Source organism: Triturus cristatus, chromosome 7 (assembly GCF_964204655.1).
Source record: "Triturus cristatus chromosome 7, aTriCri1.1, whole genome shotgun sequence".
In the NCBI taxonomy this organism is placed as follows: domain Eukaryota; kingdom Metazoa; phylum Chordata; class Amphibia; order Caudata; family Salamandridae; genus Triturus; species Triturus cristatus.
Window position 1 is genome coordinate 150,854,093 of NC_140590.1, and position 16,450 is coordinate 150,870,542.

The 16,450-nt window shown below is 44.0% G+C and overlaps 1 protein-coding gene across 2 annotated transcripts in view; it reads left to right on the forward strand.

Moving 5' to 3' along the window:
• LOC146809074 (B-cell receptor CD22-like) overlaps positions 1–16,450 on the forward strand; it is a 594,248-nt gene that overhangs the window by 468,489 nt on the left and 109,309 nt on the right. For both annotated transcript variants that reach the window (XM_085615881.1, XM_085615880.1), the window contains one exon: positions 14,803–15,069. In XM_085615881.1, the coding sequence (XP_085472007.1) occupies positions 14,803–15,069 (267 nt within the window). The remainder of the gene's footprint in view (positions 1–14,802; positions 15,070–16,450) is intronic.

Sequence of the window (16,450 nt, forward strand, 5' to 3'; positions counted from 1 at the left end):
CTGTATTTTCAGCACCTATCTGGACATACTTCGAACAGCAAATATAAAATAAAAAACACTTTTAATTGTGTTCTAGGGCTGCCTGAATGATCCATGACTGCTAATTAAAGGGAACAAATACAGAAAAGTCAATTTCAAATGAATACATACATTTTTATCGATAACCCTATTTACTGTCAAGACGAGGTCTTTGAGTGTCTTTAAACAACACATGGCTGGCATTTGTCTTTGGGAACCCTACTTTATATTCCTTTTCATGAAAAGCAATTCCACACTTCTACAGCACTAAAGGCAAGTTTCAAATGTAAGGATTAGGCAGAGTGGGGGCCTCTTTTTTTGGTCACAGCATGCCTAGGCTTACGGGTGTCATCATGCCTCAGGCCCATGGTTTGTGCTGCTTGCATTCTCTAATTCTATTGGTTAGGGGTATACCCATCAATAACCCTCCTATTTACCTGGGTATCTGAAACGCAATTTATAAACAATTGGTAAGGAGGAAAGGATACATAAATATTTTTGAACACGGATACCTTTAATTATCCTGTCATCTGCGTCTGAATTCGCATTTTCTTATTTGACCATTTAGTCATTGAGCATATACAATAAACATATATTTACAATTAACACCTCTAAAACACAAACAAACTATGGCTACTGTCCGCCAGAGAATATTTCTTGTTGTGGAGCCACCTTTAAATAGTGTGGACTACCCAGAAGGTTCACACATTGCATATAGGGACATCACTTTCCGAGTTATTCATAAGAGGCAATGTGAGATTGTAACATCTATAAACAATTCAATAAATTTGTAGTCCTTCTGTTAAACAACTGTCGACGCGGTCGCGTTTCAGCCGGTCTATTTCTTATGGCTTCTTCAGGACAAGAGCAACAGCAGCATTCTACATAAAGAAATAATAAACTCCAATAACATATACAGTACCAATGTGGCTTAACGATTATCCTTGCCGGTTTATATACAGGTCTATTTCCCTGTGAAAACGTGCAGAAAAGTCCACCACCACAATGAAAACACCAAATCATAAGTGAAGCCCATTTCCAGAAACGTGAGAATTCAAATATCTCAGCTTATGCAGGCATCTGTGTGTGCCCATATAACACATTCTACACCCATGTGTCTAATCCCCAACACAGTCTCTATATGACTGTATTAAATAAGCATGATCTCTCGTTCTACACTCAGGTTGGTGGAGCACAAACCTTTGCTATTTTCCTTAGCAGTACACATTTTGTATAGAAAAACCTAGCTGATAGGCAATGCGGAAATAATGGGGATGAAATCTATCGTTTAGCCAATTAAAACCGGGGGAAGGGAAAACAGACTGGAATGAGCCTGACTTACAACAGTAAGGTAAATCAATTCCAACGGAGGATTACCTTATCGCCCATAAGGGTCAGACAAATATGCCTAGGCTGGGAGGTGTTAGCACTCAGCTAACGTCATGTCAGCTGGAAGGGGCTTGCATCTATCGCGATGTGGACGCTACAGGAAAGAGAAGCATACAACTAGAAGAGCGTAGCTCGATAATAAATTGCGGAGTCAGTGCTGAATCTAATGCGTACGCGTCTAAATGTCGGCTGATCGTACCTTCTACGTTTTTTCTTTAGTCTTTAATGGTCTAGGTACCGTTTCTCCAAGTGTCGAGGTACTAATGCAACACGAGGTGCACAGGCGTGAAACTCATTCGGCTACCATCGTGTCAATAATGTGGAATTTCTTCCACTGCGGTGTGAAAGCTACAATAAAGAACAGTGCACAACTTAGTACGCGAGTGCAAATGGATAGCAATCTTATCAAAATCTAGGTAACGCGCGCCTCAATACCGGCTCCTCTTACCTTCTCAGGATTTTTGTTTCTCTACAGTCCAAATCCCGTCCTTCCGACTACACTGTCCTACTTCAGCGCCGAGTACACAGGAGTGTACCCGGGACCTTATTTAAAAACGATCAAAAGAGACAAGGGACTACCACAATCTCCCTCTATGGCATAGAATGCGTCGGCCATTTTGTAGTGGACTGGGGAAGTGGACCCACTGATTATATATAGAGCTTCCATCCCAGTAGGGGGAGGCTCTATTGGTCGGGGTAGGGCAATATTAAATACGTCAATCATTAGTGACAAATACTACAGTGCAAAAGTGAAATTTAAATGAAGGCACCAAATGCTTTGAAGTAACAACGGTCTTAACTCGAACGAAAGATCGTTAATTCGGAGAGTTACTCGTTTGCAACGGCAAGCATACTAAAGTTGAAAAGAGTATACTCTGAATCGTGTCAATTAATAGTGAATAATACAACAAAGAAAAAATCTAACAAAGAAAAAATCATATCGACTAACCACCACCATTACACCCTATATGTGTAAAGAACAAATTTAGAGAACTTGTAGACATCGCGGCTCACATTCTTAATGAAACATGTAATTAAAATCAGTTTACACAATTACCTATTTACATACTGACTGCCCACATATAGGCTGACTAAATTGAATCACCCTGCCAGGTCTAGTCTGAACAATTCTCCAACTTATCAGATATTATTGTATCAAGGCCCATATTTCGTCTTTATCGTTTAGGCCATCACTAGCTGTGCGATACTTCTCAATTAGACGTGCTTCCAGGCGGTTGAGGGTATTTTGTAACAAGACTTTATTCATAGGTCGCATGACCGTTAGAACGATCCACCTCAATTCATCTTCTTGGTGTCCCTGTTCCAAAAAATGCTGGACCAATGGAGCACTGAGAGTTTTGCACCTTATCCGTGATTTGTGTTGCTGGATTCGTAATTTAACTGCTTGAGTTGTTTGACCAATATACGTTTTTTTGCATGGACATACAATTGAGTAAATCACGTTCCTTAAGTTGCAATTTGAGAAAGACTGTTGCACATGCTTTTTGTCTCCAATGATTGTGAATTTAGAGTCACTTGTCTGTGGGCATACAACGCAGCTCCGACATCTAAAATGTCCCTGTATTGGTGGTAGACCCATCATAGCTCTTACATCTTTAGATGCTGATGGTCTAGACGCTTTGACTAGGTGTTCCCTAAGATTCTTTCCTTTCTGGAAAGCGAATAGAGGTGTGCCAAGGCCCAAGTGCTCAACCAATCGGCAATTTCTCTGGATGATTTGTCTCACTTTATTGGCTTTCGGATTGTATGTTAGCACACAAGTGAGCAGATCTTCCTTGACTTTATTTTTTGGTACCAGTAACGTTTCTCGAGGTGTGAACCACGCTCGTTTGAGGGAATTCCTGACTAATTTCTTCGGATATCCCCTATTACAAAGCTTAGTCTTCAGAATGGCAGCATTGTCAAAGAAATCACTTTTATTTGAACAATTGCGGCAAATTCTAAGGAATTGCCCGTAGGGCAAATTATCCTTAAGATGTCTGGGGTGTCCTGAGCTGTATGCCAATAGTGTGTTTCTATCGGTGGGTTTGGTAAAGAGACTCATTTGTAGAACACCTTCATCATTTCTTATCCACACATCCAGAAAGTTGACTTGGCTGTCACTTACATTTTTGGTGAATTTTAGATCTTGTGTCCGTGTATTCAACCAGTTATGGAATGCTTCCAGCTCTTCTGCATCTCCATTCCATATCAGGAATATATAGTCGATAAATCTCACCCATCTTCCTAGGTGGGCGAAGTATGGGCCAGATTAATCGAAGATAAACCGGGTCTCAAAGTGATCCATGACCAAATTCGCTATCTCAGGGGCGAAGCTGCAACCCATTGCTACGCCTTTTACTTGTAGGAATAGATCTTCTTTAAAGTTGAAAAAATTATTTTTGAGACATATTTTGGCTAAGGAGATTAAGAAATCAGTCGGGACTTGGTGTGGTCTGGGTCTGTTATTTAAAACCACCGTCATGATCAAGAGCGCCTCATCTTGGGGAATATTAGTGTAAAGGCTTTCGATGTCGAGGGTAACCAAAAGACTTTGGCTACCGTCAAACATCGAACCCTCAACCTTCGCGATAAAATCCATTGTGTCGCGTATATATGCTTTTGTCTCTAGGACCATTGGTTTTAATGTAGAATGTGTTATATGGGCACACACAGATGCCTGCATAAGCTGAGATATTTGAATTCTCACGTTGCTGGAAATGGGCTTCACTTATGATTTGGTGTTTTCATTGTGGTGGTGGACTTTTCTGCACATTTTCACAGGGAAATAGACCTGTATATAAACCGGCAAGGATAATCGTTAAGCCACATTGGTACTGTATATGTTATTGGAGTTTATTATTTCTTTATGTAGAATGCTGCTGTTGCTCTTGTCCTGAAGAAGCCATAAGAAATAGACCGGCTGAAACGCGACCGCGTCGACAGTTGTTTAACAGAAGGACTACAAATTTATTGAATTGTTTGTAGATGTTACAATCTCACATTGCCTCTTATGAATAACTCGGAAAGTGATGTCCCTATATGCAATGTGTGAGCCTTCTGGGTAGTCCACACTATTTAAAGGTGGCTCCACAACAAGAAATATTCTCTGGCGGACAGTAGCCATAGTTTGTTTGTGTTTTAGAGGTGTTAATTGTAAATATATGTTTATTGTATATGCTCAACGACTAAATGGTCAAATAAGAAAATGCGAATTCAGACGCAGATGACAGGATAATTAAAGGTGTTCAAAAATATTTATGTATCCTTTCCTCCTTACCAATTGTTTATAAATTGCTTGCATTCTCTAGTCATGCCTTGCCTATGCTGTCCTATTCCCACCTACCTACACTTGTTGGGGGCTATCCTGGTTGTACAGATACTGTATCTTTCATGTTCGTCCACGCCATTACCCTATATATGTCCCAGAAATCAACATGTCTATTCTCTCTCTCTCTCTTCCCCCTCTCTCTCACCCCTCCTCTCTCTCTCCCCATCTCTCTCTCTCTCTTGCCACCCCCCTCTCTCTCTGCTATTATGGTATCACCTTGCCTGTGTTACCCCATCTTACTCTGGATTCCTCGCTGGCCTGAATGTCTGCATGCAGAGGTCCCCTGTTCTCACCACATTAAATGCCCCAATTCATCAAGGGCTGGCCTGTCAGACTTATGCAGAATGTGTATAGGAAGGGAAAGTGGCCAAACTCTTGCTGAAATCTCGGGAGCCTGAAGGAACAGACACAAATGCCAGAGTCCATCAAGCACGCCCTAGCAGCAGCAAACTGGGCTCGGAATTTTACAAGCTGCCCTGAGTGACTGTAAATACACGTCTACCTCCATTTCTGAGCGCTCTGTGACGTGAACTAAGGCGGCTGTTCAGGTTGGAACAAGAGGATTTAATGCCAGGCAGGACAACAGTTGAAACAACAACAAAAAATGTAAACAGTCACTTCTTCAGCAAGCCAGAGCGTCTTGCATGGGGACACTGATTACTGCTGAACAAGTATGCCCCATGAAGGAGGAAGAGAAGTGGAAAGCAGTCAAGGCAGGCGAGCTTGGCAGAAGCTGCACAAACTTTAAAAGGACTAGATTTCACCTACTCTTGGTAGGCCAAAGTAATCCTAAATTTGAGCAGCGGCTCATGCCGCAAGACCACCTCCATGGCTCTCAAATGAGACCGAGCCCTGGCCAGCTAGTCGCTCAGATCCGACCCAGACTGGTACCCTGCACATGACAGCGGGAGAGACAAAGCCTTAGTAGGTTCCTGCCCTGACAACGCACAAGCGAATCGGCTTGCCTCATCTCACCCTTCCATCCTCACCCCGGCTCCATCCAGGCCACCCAAAATGTTTCATAGATCTCAGAGACGAGACCCCAGCTCTTTCTAGCATCCTCCTGGCCTTCTGGAATCTCCTCTCAGAACAACTCCCACTTTCATTATTAGTAACAAATGACATTTCAGGGTAAGAAAGAGGCTTACCCGGCATTGACTGTTTCGGCTAGGCCAGCAGCATGGCACAGATTTGTTAGGACAGCAGCATGGCACAGATTTGGTTGGACAGCGACATGGCACAGATCTGGTAGGACAGCAGCATGGCACAGATCTGGTAGGAGAGCAGCATGGCACAGATCTGGTAGGACAGCAGCATGGCACAGATTTGGTAGGACAGCAGCATGGCACAGATTTGGTAGGGCAGCAGCATGGCACAGATTTGGTAGGGCAGTAGCATGGCACAGATTTGGTAGGGCAGCAGCATGGCACAGATTTGGTTGGACAGCGACATGGCACAGATCTGGTAGGACAGCAGCATGGCACAGATCTGGTAGGACAACAGCATGGCACAGATCTGGTAGGACAGCAGCATGGCACAGATCTGGTAGGACAGCAGCATGGCACAGATTTGGTAGGACAGCAGCATGGCACAGATTTGGTAGGGCAGCAGCATGGCACAGATTTGGTAGGACAGTAGCATGGCACATAATTGGTAGTTCTCAGTTTGTTAAGCCCTCTGAATGTAAGCTTCACCAGCTGAGTGAGTTGATGGAGTCTATTGTATCCGCCTTTATCAGCATTAGAAGATGAAAACATTCTGAGACCTGCCAGCCAAGAAAAATCTAACTACCTTCACCACATTAAGGGTGGCTACAATGTCTGAGGCTATCCTTGCTGACTCCTGGGTGGGCCCCATCCTGCTGACCCCTGGCATTGTGGCGACAGGACCTGCTATCTGCCTTTATCAGCCTTAGGAGATGAAGCCATGCTGAGCCCTACCAGCCAGGAAAAAACTGGCGATACCATGTGAAAGAAAGTTTGTGGCAGGAACTGTACTTCAAGCACTCGGAAAGGGGAGTAGGTCAGGACATGGGGAATAAATTACAATTAACCTCCTAATGAGAGGAGCATTGCGCCACATTTGGTGCTTATCCCAATTACCACAAAGCAGGCCTGCTTCCTGCCTTCCTGGAAGGGTGCCCCCTCGCTGCCCCCACTGCCAGGGTGCTGCAGGCGCCGAGTGACCTCTCCGAAGAATGCCCACTTGGGCTATGAACAGCACGGTAAAAAGGCTCTTGGCAAACTTTTCCTTGAAGGGCTGCTTGCTGTTGGGACTGCATTATAAGCCAGCGGTTCCTGGGCCCTGACCCGGATGAGAAAGGTCATAACTTGTCTGGGCCAGGGTCTAAATCGGACTACATTAACTGTGCATGTATTCTAAAAATCTAGCAGCAGGCCCAGCCCTTATGGTCCCGTCCTACAACAGGGTAGACTGGACCTAATACAGCAGCTTCGTAATCCTTGGAACCATGTTACCTTACACTTAATTTATTTATTTAACATAGTTTTGCATCTTGACCAATTGCAGGATTTCGCGCACTTTTCGGTGCAAATCTGACATGAGATGAGGGGTCAGGGGTGAGTGTGTGTAAGTAAGACGTCTTTCCCAGGGGGTGTCCATAGACAAGCCTGTTAGCCAATGTAAAACGAAGCATTGGGCGGGCAGCTCTTCACCAACTAGTCTCTATGATTTAACATCTCATTAGCTCAGCCAAAGAGAATTCCCAGATCTGTGAGGGCGGCGCTATCAGCCATCTTGGCGCGTCACTTTCCCAGTAATTTTCAGCAGGTGATGAAAGGTGGAGAAGGTTAACTGCTTGCCCAATGCCCAGGATAACACAATGTGGTCAACTGTGCGAAGGTTGGGATTTGAACCCTGGTTCTCCGTTCATGCTGCCTTCTTTTTCTATGTTAATGATGCCTTGCTGTTGTTTCACCCCTTTTAAGAGCCCCTGCAGCTCCACTCTGCCTATTGCTTAAAGATTCAGCCCCCCCCCCCGAAATCAGCTCCACAGCCTCCACTCTGCCTATTGCTTAAAGATTCAGGCCCCCCCCGGAAACTTTAGCGCCCTTTGATGGGAAGAGGAGGTTTCTAAGGTGGGAGTATGAGGCAAGTGACACTACTCAGGCTCCCTCTGTGCGAGCCTTCAGGCAGAAACCCTCTTCATCTACACCTGACCCCTGATTCTGCAGCACGCTCCCTTACAGGCTTGATTATCCACTTTTCTACCACCCCTCTCCATTGCACCTTATCTCACAGCTGACCTTGGGCCCCAGCCCAATATCAGCCACCATCCAGTTCCACTTTCATTATTCCCAGTAGAAAATAATAATAAAATCATCTTCAAACTTAAAAAATTGAATACAGCAGTGAATGTAATTAGCACGCACTTTAAAGTATGCTCCAAAGTTGTCCTAATCACCTGACTGTTAATTAAATAAACGAAAACAGAAAGGCCATGACAGGGCCGGCTTTAGTGCTCTTTTTTGGCTCACCACCAATGACCTCTTTATCTGTAGATAACTTAACTACCACCCTCCAACATTGCCCTTCATCTCTCTGTAGCCCCTCCCCCTCATGGCCTCCTCCTCGGCTTCCCTCACTGCCATTCTCCACCAGTGCCCCTCATCTCTCTGTAGTCCCCCCACACCCCCCCAGATGCCCTCACTGCCACCTTCCACCAGCACCCCTCATCTCTCCATAGCTCCCCCCACCCACCCCATGACCTCCTTCTCGGATTCCCTCACTGCAACCCTCCTCTAGTGCCCTCATCACTCTGTAGTTTCCCCATGACATCCTCCTCTGCTTCCCTCACTGTCACCCTCCACCAGTGCCCCTCATCTCTCCATTGCCCCTCTCTCATATCCATTTCATTTGTTGTATAGCGCTACTCATATCAGTATAGGGTGTCGCAGTACTTTACATAACAGCACACATTATACAGAGACAATAAATCAGTCTACTGGGAATGTTTTATAAGCCAATGAGGATTACAGGGTGTAGGAATCGCATGTCATCCATACTGGTGGGCAATATATTTCACGAGGGTTTGGTCTGGAGAAGCACAAACACAAACTAAAGAGTACTCCAGTGGTTGGGGGTTGGCTTTACTGATAAAAATGTATAACTGCCCAAACAAACTCCTTTTAGTAACATTAAAATGATGAAAGACTGGAGAACTTCTAACTATATCACAACACAAAAAAGCCAAGTTTGTATGCAGCTCTTTGATGACAGTTTATTGGTCACTGTCCTATGTTAGGATTGTAACTTCTGAACTGCAAGTAACACGAGGATCTCTGTGACAAAGGCAGTAACCCACTGAGCTATTCTCATAAAATTCAGTTTATCAGCATTTAAAAACTACCAACAGACACATGGTTGCTCTGCAGCAGGATCGTAAATCTCAAGTTATCTGAATTTGTTTTATTGTTGTGCATCGTTGGCAGATTCACTGCGAGGGGCAAGGCTCATGTTTGGGTGGGCGGCGGGGCCAGGCTCATTTTGGGTGAGCCTGGCCCACCCGGCCCACACTCTAGAACCGGGCCTGCTGTACGACCTTCAATTAAGCATGATTGACAGATTGAGCATAGGAGGAAAGCGCAACCTAGCGCAAATGTATAACTAACAGAAAGTGAAACAGAATAAATCTGCAGTGGAGTGGCAGGGCCCCATGCCCCCTGCCACTCCACTGCAGATTTATTCTGTTTCACTTTCTGTTGTTAATGTAGGGGACTTGACATCATCTAAAGAATGCTCGAAATTTAAAACCGACAAATTATTAAATCAATGATATGGAGCCAATAGCTGTTTTTTCCAGTCGAGTACTAAAGTTCGAAAATCTATAGCGATTTTGAAGATATCATATACGTTGTATAAGCCATGTTTCTTACAACAGTGTTGCCACCGTACATAATAGCGCACAAACAATCTGTACAGTGTAAGGGTTATATTCTTAGCTCGATAATTTTCCTTTGAATACAGCAGATATCAGGCCATTACGGCCCATCTAATTTGACAATTTCAAGCTGTCCTCATTGCTTTTAAGGATGCAAGTGTGGTATAGAAACGTACATGATGCTTTTCGACTTCAAAAGCCAATTAGCATTTTAGTCTATAAATTGCCCATTTGTTTTCTCAATAGTACAGAATGTAATGTCAGACAATCTGGCCGCATATTCAATTTCTCACCTCCTTAGGCCTGGCTGGCCTGCAGTGCAGCTTCGGAGGAGGCGAGCGGGGCGGACAGCAGAAGACACAGGGCGACTTCACTTGGCGTCGGCGAGAGAGTCCAGTGACTAGCCACCAGGCAGGGGGGGCTAGTAGTACTACTGTACTACTACTAGTAGTACTCGTCTATTCTTTCTATAAATTAATTCCTCTAGGCTCTGACCTGGCACCTCGGCGGCCGCACCCAAAGTTACGCGCACTTTAAAATTACAATGCGCATGACAATGGCACAAGCCCCGCCCCCACCCTGAAAATCGCGGTACCGCGCACGGCGCGCAGACGTATTAACAACAACTTCTGCGTGCCGCCAGTGAGTCTGACAGCCCAGAGTGAGGGGTTGGGGGCCCCTGGAGCGTGGGGGCGGGGCCACGAGGAGGCTGACCGTGCGTGCCATGCGCTCAGTTTTGCCCGTCTCCGAGAGTGAGGGGGCCCCTGAATGGAGCGTGGTGGGGGCCCCGAGGAGGCAGACCGTGCGTGCGGCAAGCGCGCAGTTTTGAGCACTAAGTCCAAGCACCATAAATTATTATAATAACCATTTATTTCCGATTCCCGAAGACGGTGACCCAGTGACAGTGAGGGGGCCCCTGGAGCGTGGGGCCCCCCCGCACCGCGGGGACTGCGGGGGCCTGTGTTACGCCCCTGGGCACAGTGACAAATGGGAAGGAATAGCAGGAGCTCGGAAGCTGATGTTTTGCAATATACAGCTGCCAGGCCAATTGCATTTATTTTTTAAAAAATATCTGCACCTATGCTACCAGCATGAAAGAAATCTATAGTACAAGCCCTGCAATTAGAGTTTGGTACCCAGATGGATAAAAATGAAATTAAAAAAAACAGAAACAATTAAATAATACCCCAATGAAGAATAAATAATCTGAATGTTGAAATCAGAGAAAGGTACTAGTACGATTTATTTATTTTTTTCAAATTTTGCGCTCTTAAGAATTTTGAGCCTGGGGCAACCGCTTCTGCAGCCCCACACACACTATGCCACTGGGTAAAGCTGCACAAGGGAAAGAGGCTGGTAGCAAAGTACAATCCTAATGGAAGGGAGGTAAAAAGAGGAGAAACAAGATTGACGCTAGGATAAGAGAAACGATGTAAAAGGGAAAGAAGTTATGATTAAATAAGCAAACTCGAAAGAGAGACACAAGCGAGGGGAACAGCAGCTTATAAAACAGGGTTGTGAAATAAAAGGCGGAAGAGAGAATGGAAAGAGGGTTAGAGACAGGGTCAGAAGGGGAGACAGAAGCAATTAGAGTTAGCCATAGAATAAAACAAGCATCGGATATGCAATAGATCTCGCAATTGTTTGAGTTAGAGCTATTGCCATTGTAAATGGCAATGTCTTTTATGTGTGTGATATGGAGTGTATGTATGTGGTGTGTAGTGGAGTTATGTGGGTTGGGTTGGATTAGTTGTGGAATTGTGTGAAGTGGATTTGTGGAGTGGAATTATGTGTCATAGTGTGCAATGGAATCATGTGGATAGTAATTATGTGGTATTGGGTGTAGTGGAACTATGTGGAGTGGTATTGTGTGTTGTGTATTTATGTGGAATGGTATTTTGTGTTGTGGAGTGTTATGTAGTGGGGTTTAATTATAGGGTGTGCTGTGGAATTTATTGATATGATGTTGAATTATATGTTGGGATTTGGATATATGTGGTACCCTAATGGATGCTGATTACCTAAAAGTATGGCAATACCCAGTGGCATACCTAAAGTTTAAGGGCCCCCCTGCAATGTACACAGAGAGGCTCTGCTCCAGATTTAATCCGGAGCGCTGAGGCCTGAGTACTGTGCTGAGGGGCCCCCTGCAGCTCGGGGGCGCTCGCGCACCGCGGGGGATGCGGGGGCCTGTGTTACACCCCTGGTAATAACGATAGAGGGTGAATGCATAGCTCTAAAAACAAATGTCACATGAGAAAGCTAGTAGGAGCTGGCCTCAGCAGAAAGTGATAACACAAAGCAAACAGTATAATAAACACAGATATCTCTTCCTAAAAAAAACTCATTGTGTTCCCACACGAATGCAAACGAATGGAGAGATGCCATCAAACGTGTGCAGTTCTGTAAGTGTCTAGGTCACACAATTAAGGGGATCTGTTAAGGTGCACCTCTTAAGTTATCAGAAAGTGATTTACCTTCAAATTGAAAATAGATTTTGTAGAAGAGGCAAGCAACTAACCAAACAAAGATACAAGGTAAGGGCCATCGAGTTAACATGCTAATAAAGATGACAAAGCAGATTTCTATCCTCGCTTGTTAACATAAAAGAGAATTTAGGCAAGCAAGTTACACACCCATGTGTTGTGGGCTGGCATATTCTGTATACTGGGCATCTTGACACTTTAATACCACCGCGTGAAACAGTGTGTCTAATAGTGCCATTAAATGGCAAATTACTCCGGCAATTGAGAGTGAGAAAGAGACTGCCAAGAGTCAAACAAAGGGTACATTGCTTAGTTGCTGATGAGAATGAATGGGCAAATACATGCATGAAGTGACTGCAGGTAAGTGAACCTTCTCTAGACTCTGAACATTAATATTTAAGGCTCAGATTCAATGAGGTGGTCTGAATGAAACAAATATTTTAAAGACACCCACAGGGATTATGGACAAGGTGAAGGGACTGGTGCAGTTTTGCCCTGCACATACCCTGCGGATTCCTGTCCCAACATAGCAGTCACAAACGTCTACATGCTGCCACAGCACTGTGCCTCCTCCTCTACTGCACTTGAGAGATGGTCTTTCTCCAGCTAGCCCCTTCCCAACTACTGATGCGCCCATTTCTGCCATTATCCAGAAGGATGTGCCGAATTATGCCTTGTCATTAGGTTCTTAAGTGGAATGCAGAATCCCCAAAAATATCACCATACACCCGAAGGAATTCAAGTGGCTGGATCTCACTTGTCCTGGGGCCTGACAGCGATGCTCGTGTTGATACAGCTGTGTGCTACTAATAAAAATGTGTATTTTTAGTAAATAAAAAAATCAAATGAAAAAACTGTCATTTAATTCTCGTGCAAGTGCAAATATTAGGCTCAGATTTGGCAGCATTTAAAAACAAATCAATAGCACAACAAAAACATAATTATCTACTTCAAGACACTTCACCATGATGGGCAAAATCCCAGATTTTATCAAATCCTCAATGGGCGGATTGCGGCTACTAAATAATAACTTTCTTGCAGCCTGAACGGCACTCAACTGGATGACGGTGTTATCACTAGTAGCATTCTGTAGTATAGCTTCTAGTGTAATATTTTGAGTGTTGAAATATGCATCAGCATCTGAGTATTCTAAAATTTATTCTTGGGGACATTTCTTTTCTTCAGTAGGTGCACATCTCCTTTGTTCATTCTCAGTTCCACAGTAACTTTATTTATGTGTCTTCTCATGGTGTCCACATTGCACCCTTATTCTTGAAACTCTTAATGAGGTGATTCTCGAGGCCAGTGCTCTCCGCCATGGTGCTGCTTGTGGCTGAGGCTCAGGATCCTGAGGAGCTGCTGCTGCTACTGTGTGTCCAGTCCGCCAGGAGTGGCCGAGCCTACCCTACCACGACCCTGAGCTTCGGCGAGCACAGGCCATGACATCAGAAACAAAGATAGTAAGACACTGGTCAGACATGTTGGGTGTGGGAGATCGAATAATAAAAAGTGGGCACCTGCTAATATACTAAGCGCAGTGCCCATGTTAAAGTTAAATTGCAGCGGTTGGATGGGGATAAGGGTCTTTAAGTTGCAGTCCCCATTGCTGAATGTGTGCACCTGTGTACAATAAGAGAAAGGCACAAGGGCACCATGTTAAAGATAAAGCGTGATGTAGCGCCTTACAGAATTTTTTTTTTTAATATAGACGACGGCCCCTCATGTCACATACCGCTTCTTCTGAGCAGTGAAACATAAGTTGTGCGGGGCTGGTTAAAAAAAATGTTGCTCAAGAGCAGGAGAAAGCCATTAAAGAAAATAGCGCTCCTTGGCTGAAATTAAAAGGTACTGAGTAATAACACATGTAACAAGGGGTGTCCTCATGCGAGGTGACAAGAAGGGAAAAGGCAGTACTAAGGAGGGATTACTAAGCCTATTGACCAATGAAAAGCCACCATTTACAAAGAACAATGACAGGCACCAAATAAAAAGATTGGCAGAAAGTGGGCGGGCTTTATGCCTATATCTTGAATACAGCATGTCTGGAAGAAACAGCACTAGCTCTGGCTAAGCGAGACCTAAAACTGAAAGACAAAAAGAGGACCTAAGAGCAGGCCCTGATGGACTGAGATAGAAGTAAAAAGGAAGGCTGGCAGATAGAGCATGGTGACACAGAGAGAGAGAAAGTAAGAATGAAAGGGAGACCGAGAGGTACAGAGACACATCAAAATAGTGAGACAAAGCAGGAGTGAATGCGAAATTGTGTGTACGAGAAAGAATGTTTTGTTATTATGAGAAGATAACGAGAGAAGCTTACAAATGTGGGAGAGTGGAAAGAAGAAAACAGTAAAAAGGAAGCCTTGGAATCAATAATGAGGTTACCTCAGTGGGGGATCTCGTTGAAGTGAAATGGTGGGGAAAGTGGCGTTTGAATGTGGATCACAAATGTGTGAGAGGTGAACTGAGTCCTCTACGAGCACTTACTTGAAGTGAGATTACAGTGACCTGATTCTACCAGGCACAGCAGAACAAGGACCTCCTTTTCAGCCCACTCAGTAGAAGGCTTCATTCCTGGGTCTCAAGCGTTGTAACCTTTACACAGATCACCCCTACATATCACTCATCACAGGTAGGACTGATCATTCTTAGTGTTTTAATGCTGTATTTTTGTTACACAGATGCCCCCAAGAACACCACCGCTGCTGAATTTTATCCTCATCAAAGCATTACAGAAGGAGACAATGTGACTTTGTGGTGTTCTAGTCGAGGAAATCCTTCATTGAGAACCTATCGCTGGTTCGAGGGGTCACACGAGACACCCATTCTGGGCTACGTATCACTGCTCACCTTGAGGAACATCAGCTGGGACAGCGGGCCCTACGTCTGCACCGCAACCAATGATTTGGGGACGGGAGAGTCACCACCACTGCATCTAAACATTCAACGTGAGTTACACAAGTACTAAACACAACACTGCAGAAAAGGTCTGTTTACATGTTTTTAAGTACAGAAAAAGCCACAAACCTTATCAAATCATAAGTCTTAAAGTATACAATTGTTCCGGGATTTCATTTTGTTTAGGTTATAACTTCCAGCTTTGGTATCTGAGAGTCAACATTATATTAATACCATCTCCTTTTAGTCCACTTACTGGTCCAGTGTTTAATCTTACAAATCCTATTTAATGCTCTGTTTTCATTCCTATCTGACAGAATTGGAGAAAAAAAATGTAAAGCTCCCATTTTTGCAGTCTTTGTAAAACATTGATGTAGTTTCTCTGACAATACTAGAAATTGACTTGCATAATTTTAGGCATGAAATGTTATGAGTTCTCTCTAAGAGATGACTCAGTAGCACCTAAACAGATATTTGAGAATGACCACGGGGGTGTACGGGCACCCTCCAGGCCCAGAGTGATTATCCATGCCATAATTATGCAAAATGAGATTCTCAGATAATCACAGGAGAAGAACAATGGTTGGTTTAACCCTGAGTTTACATTGTGTTTCAAAATAGACCTGATCTGCATCCTTCTTCGTAACATTAAGATGTTTGTCTCTACCTTTGCTAGGAAGGACTATCCTGCCCAGGTTCCTAGCATCAAAAGTTTGCTCCCTGACCCTAGGGACACTAGTGCTGCCACCATGGGACTATAGTCTCAAATTCTTCCTCGCCCTCTGTACTTCCAAGGTTTCCCTTTCAAGGGTCAGCTGCAGTTACACTACTTTACACTCTCTCTTAGTGTAGCACATAGAAGTAGGTTTTAGGGTAATAGGTTTTAGATGACATTTTAACCATGTTTGAAATGTTCATTTTATGCTTGTTGTTCACAACGTGTTTTCTTGCTGGTTTTTATGATATACTGTGTAGTTATTTTAGATGTGCTAGGAAACAGGGTCACCTTGTTGCAATAAATGCTTTTAGTTAAAAGTGTTCTTAGTGCATTGTGTGTGTGTGGTATTGTGATTAACGAAATAGCTTTGCTTCTGTTATCATGGTGCCCCTGATCCCTTTGCAGGTATTGTTAGTAACCCGAAAAACAAAAACTTTACTTCAACATTGTATTGGGTGGTTTTCTGCGGGGCTACAATAACATTCAGAGTTGGTGGTTTGTCCGAGTTCGCCTGTGTCACCCATGGGTGGGAAACCAGACCTTGTAGAAGTATGCCAAAGTCATAGTTAATGCAACAATTAAGGCCTAACATTGCACCCGTATCTTACAGTTATGCCTTGAGTAGCTTTTCTAATATTCACACACACATAAACCATTATTACATCACTAGAGAGATGCCCTTAGTAATCATGGATATCTCTGACTGGAGATGA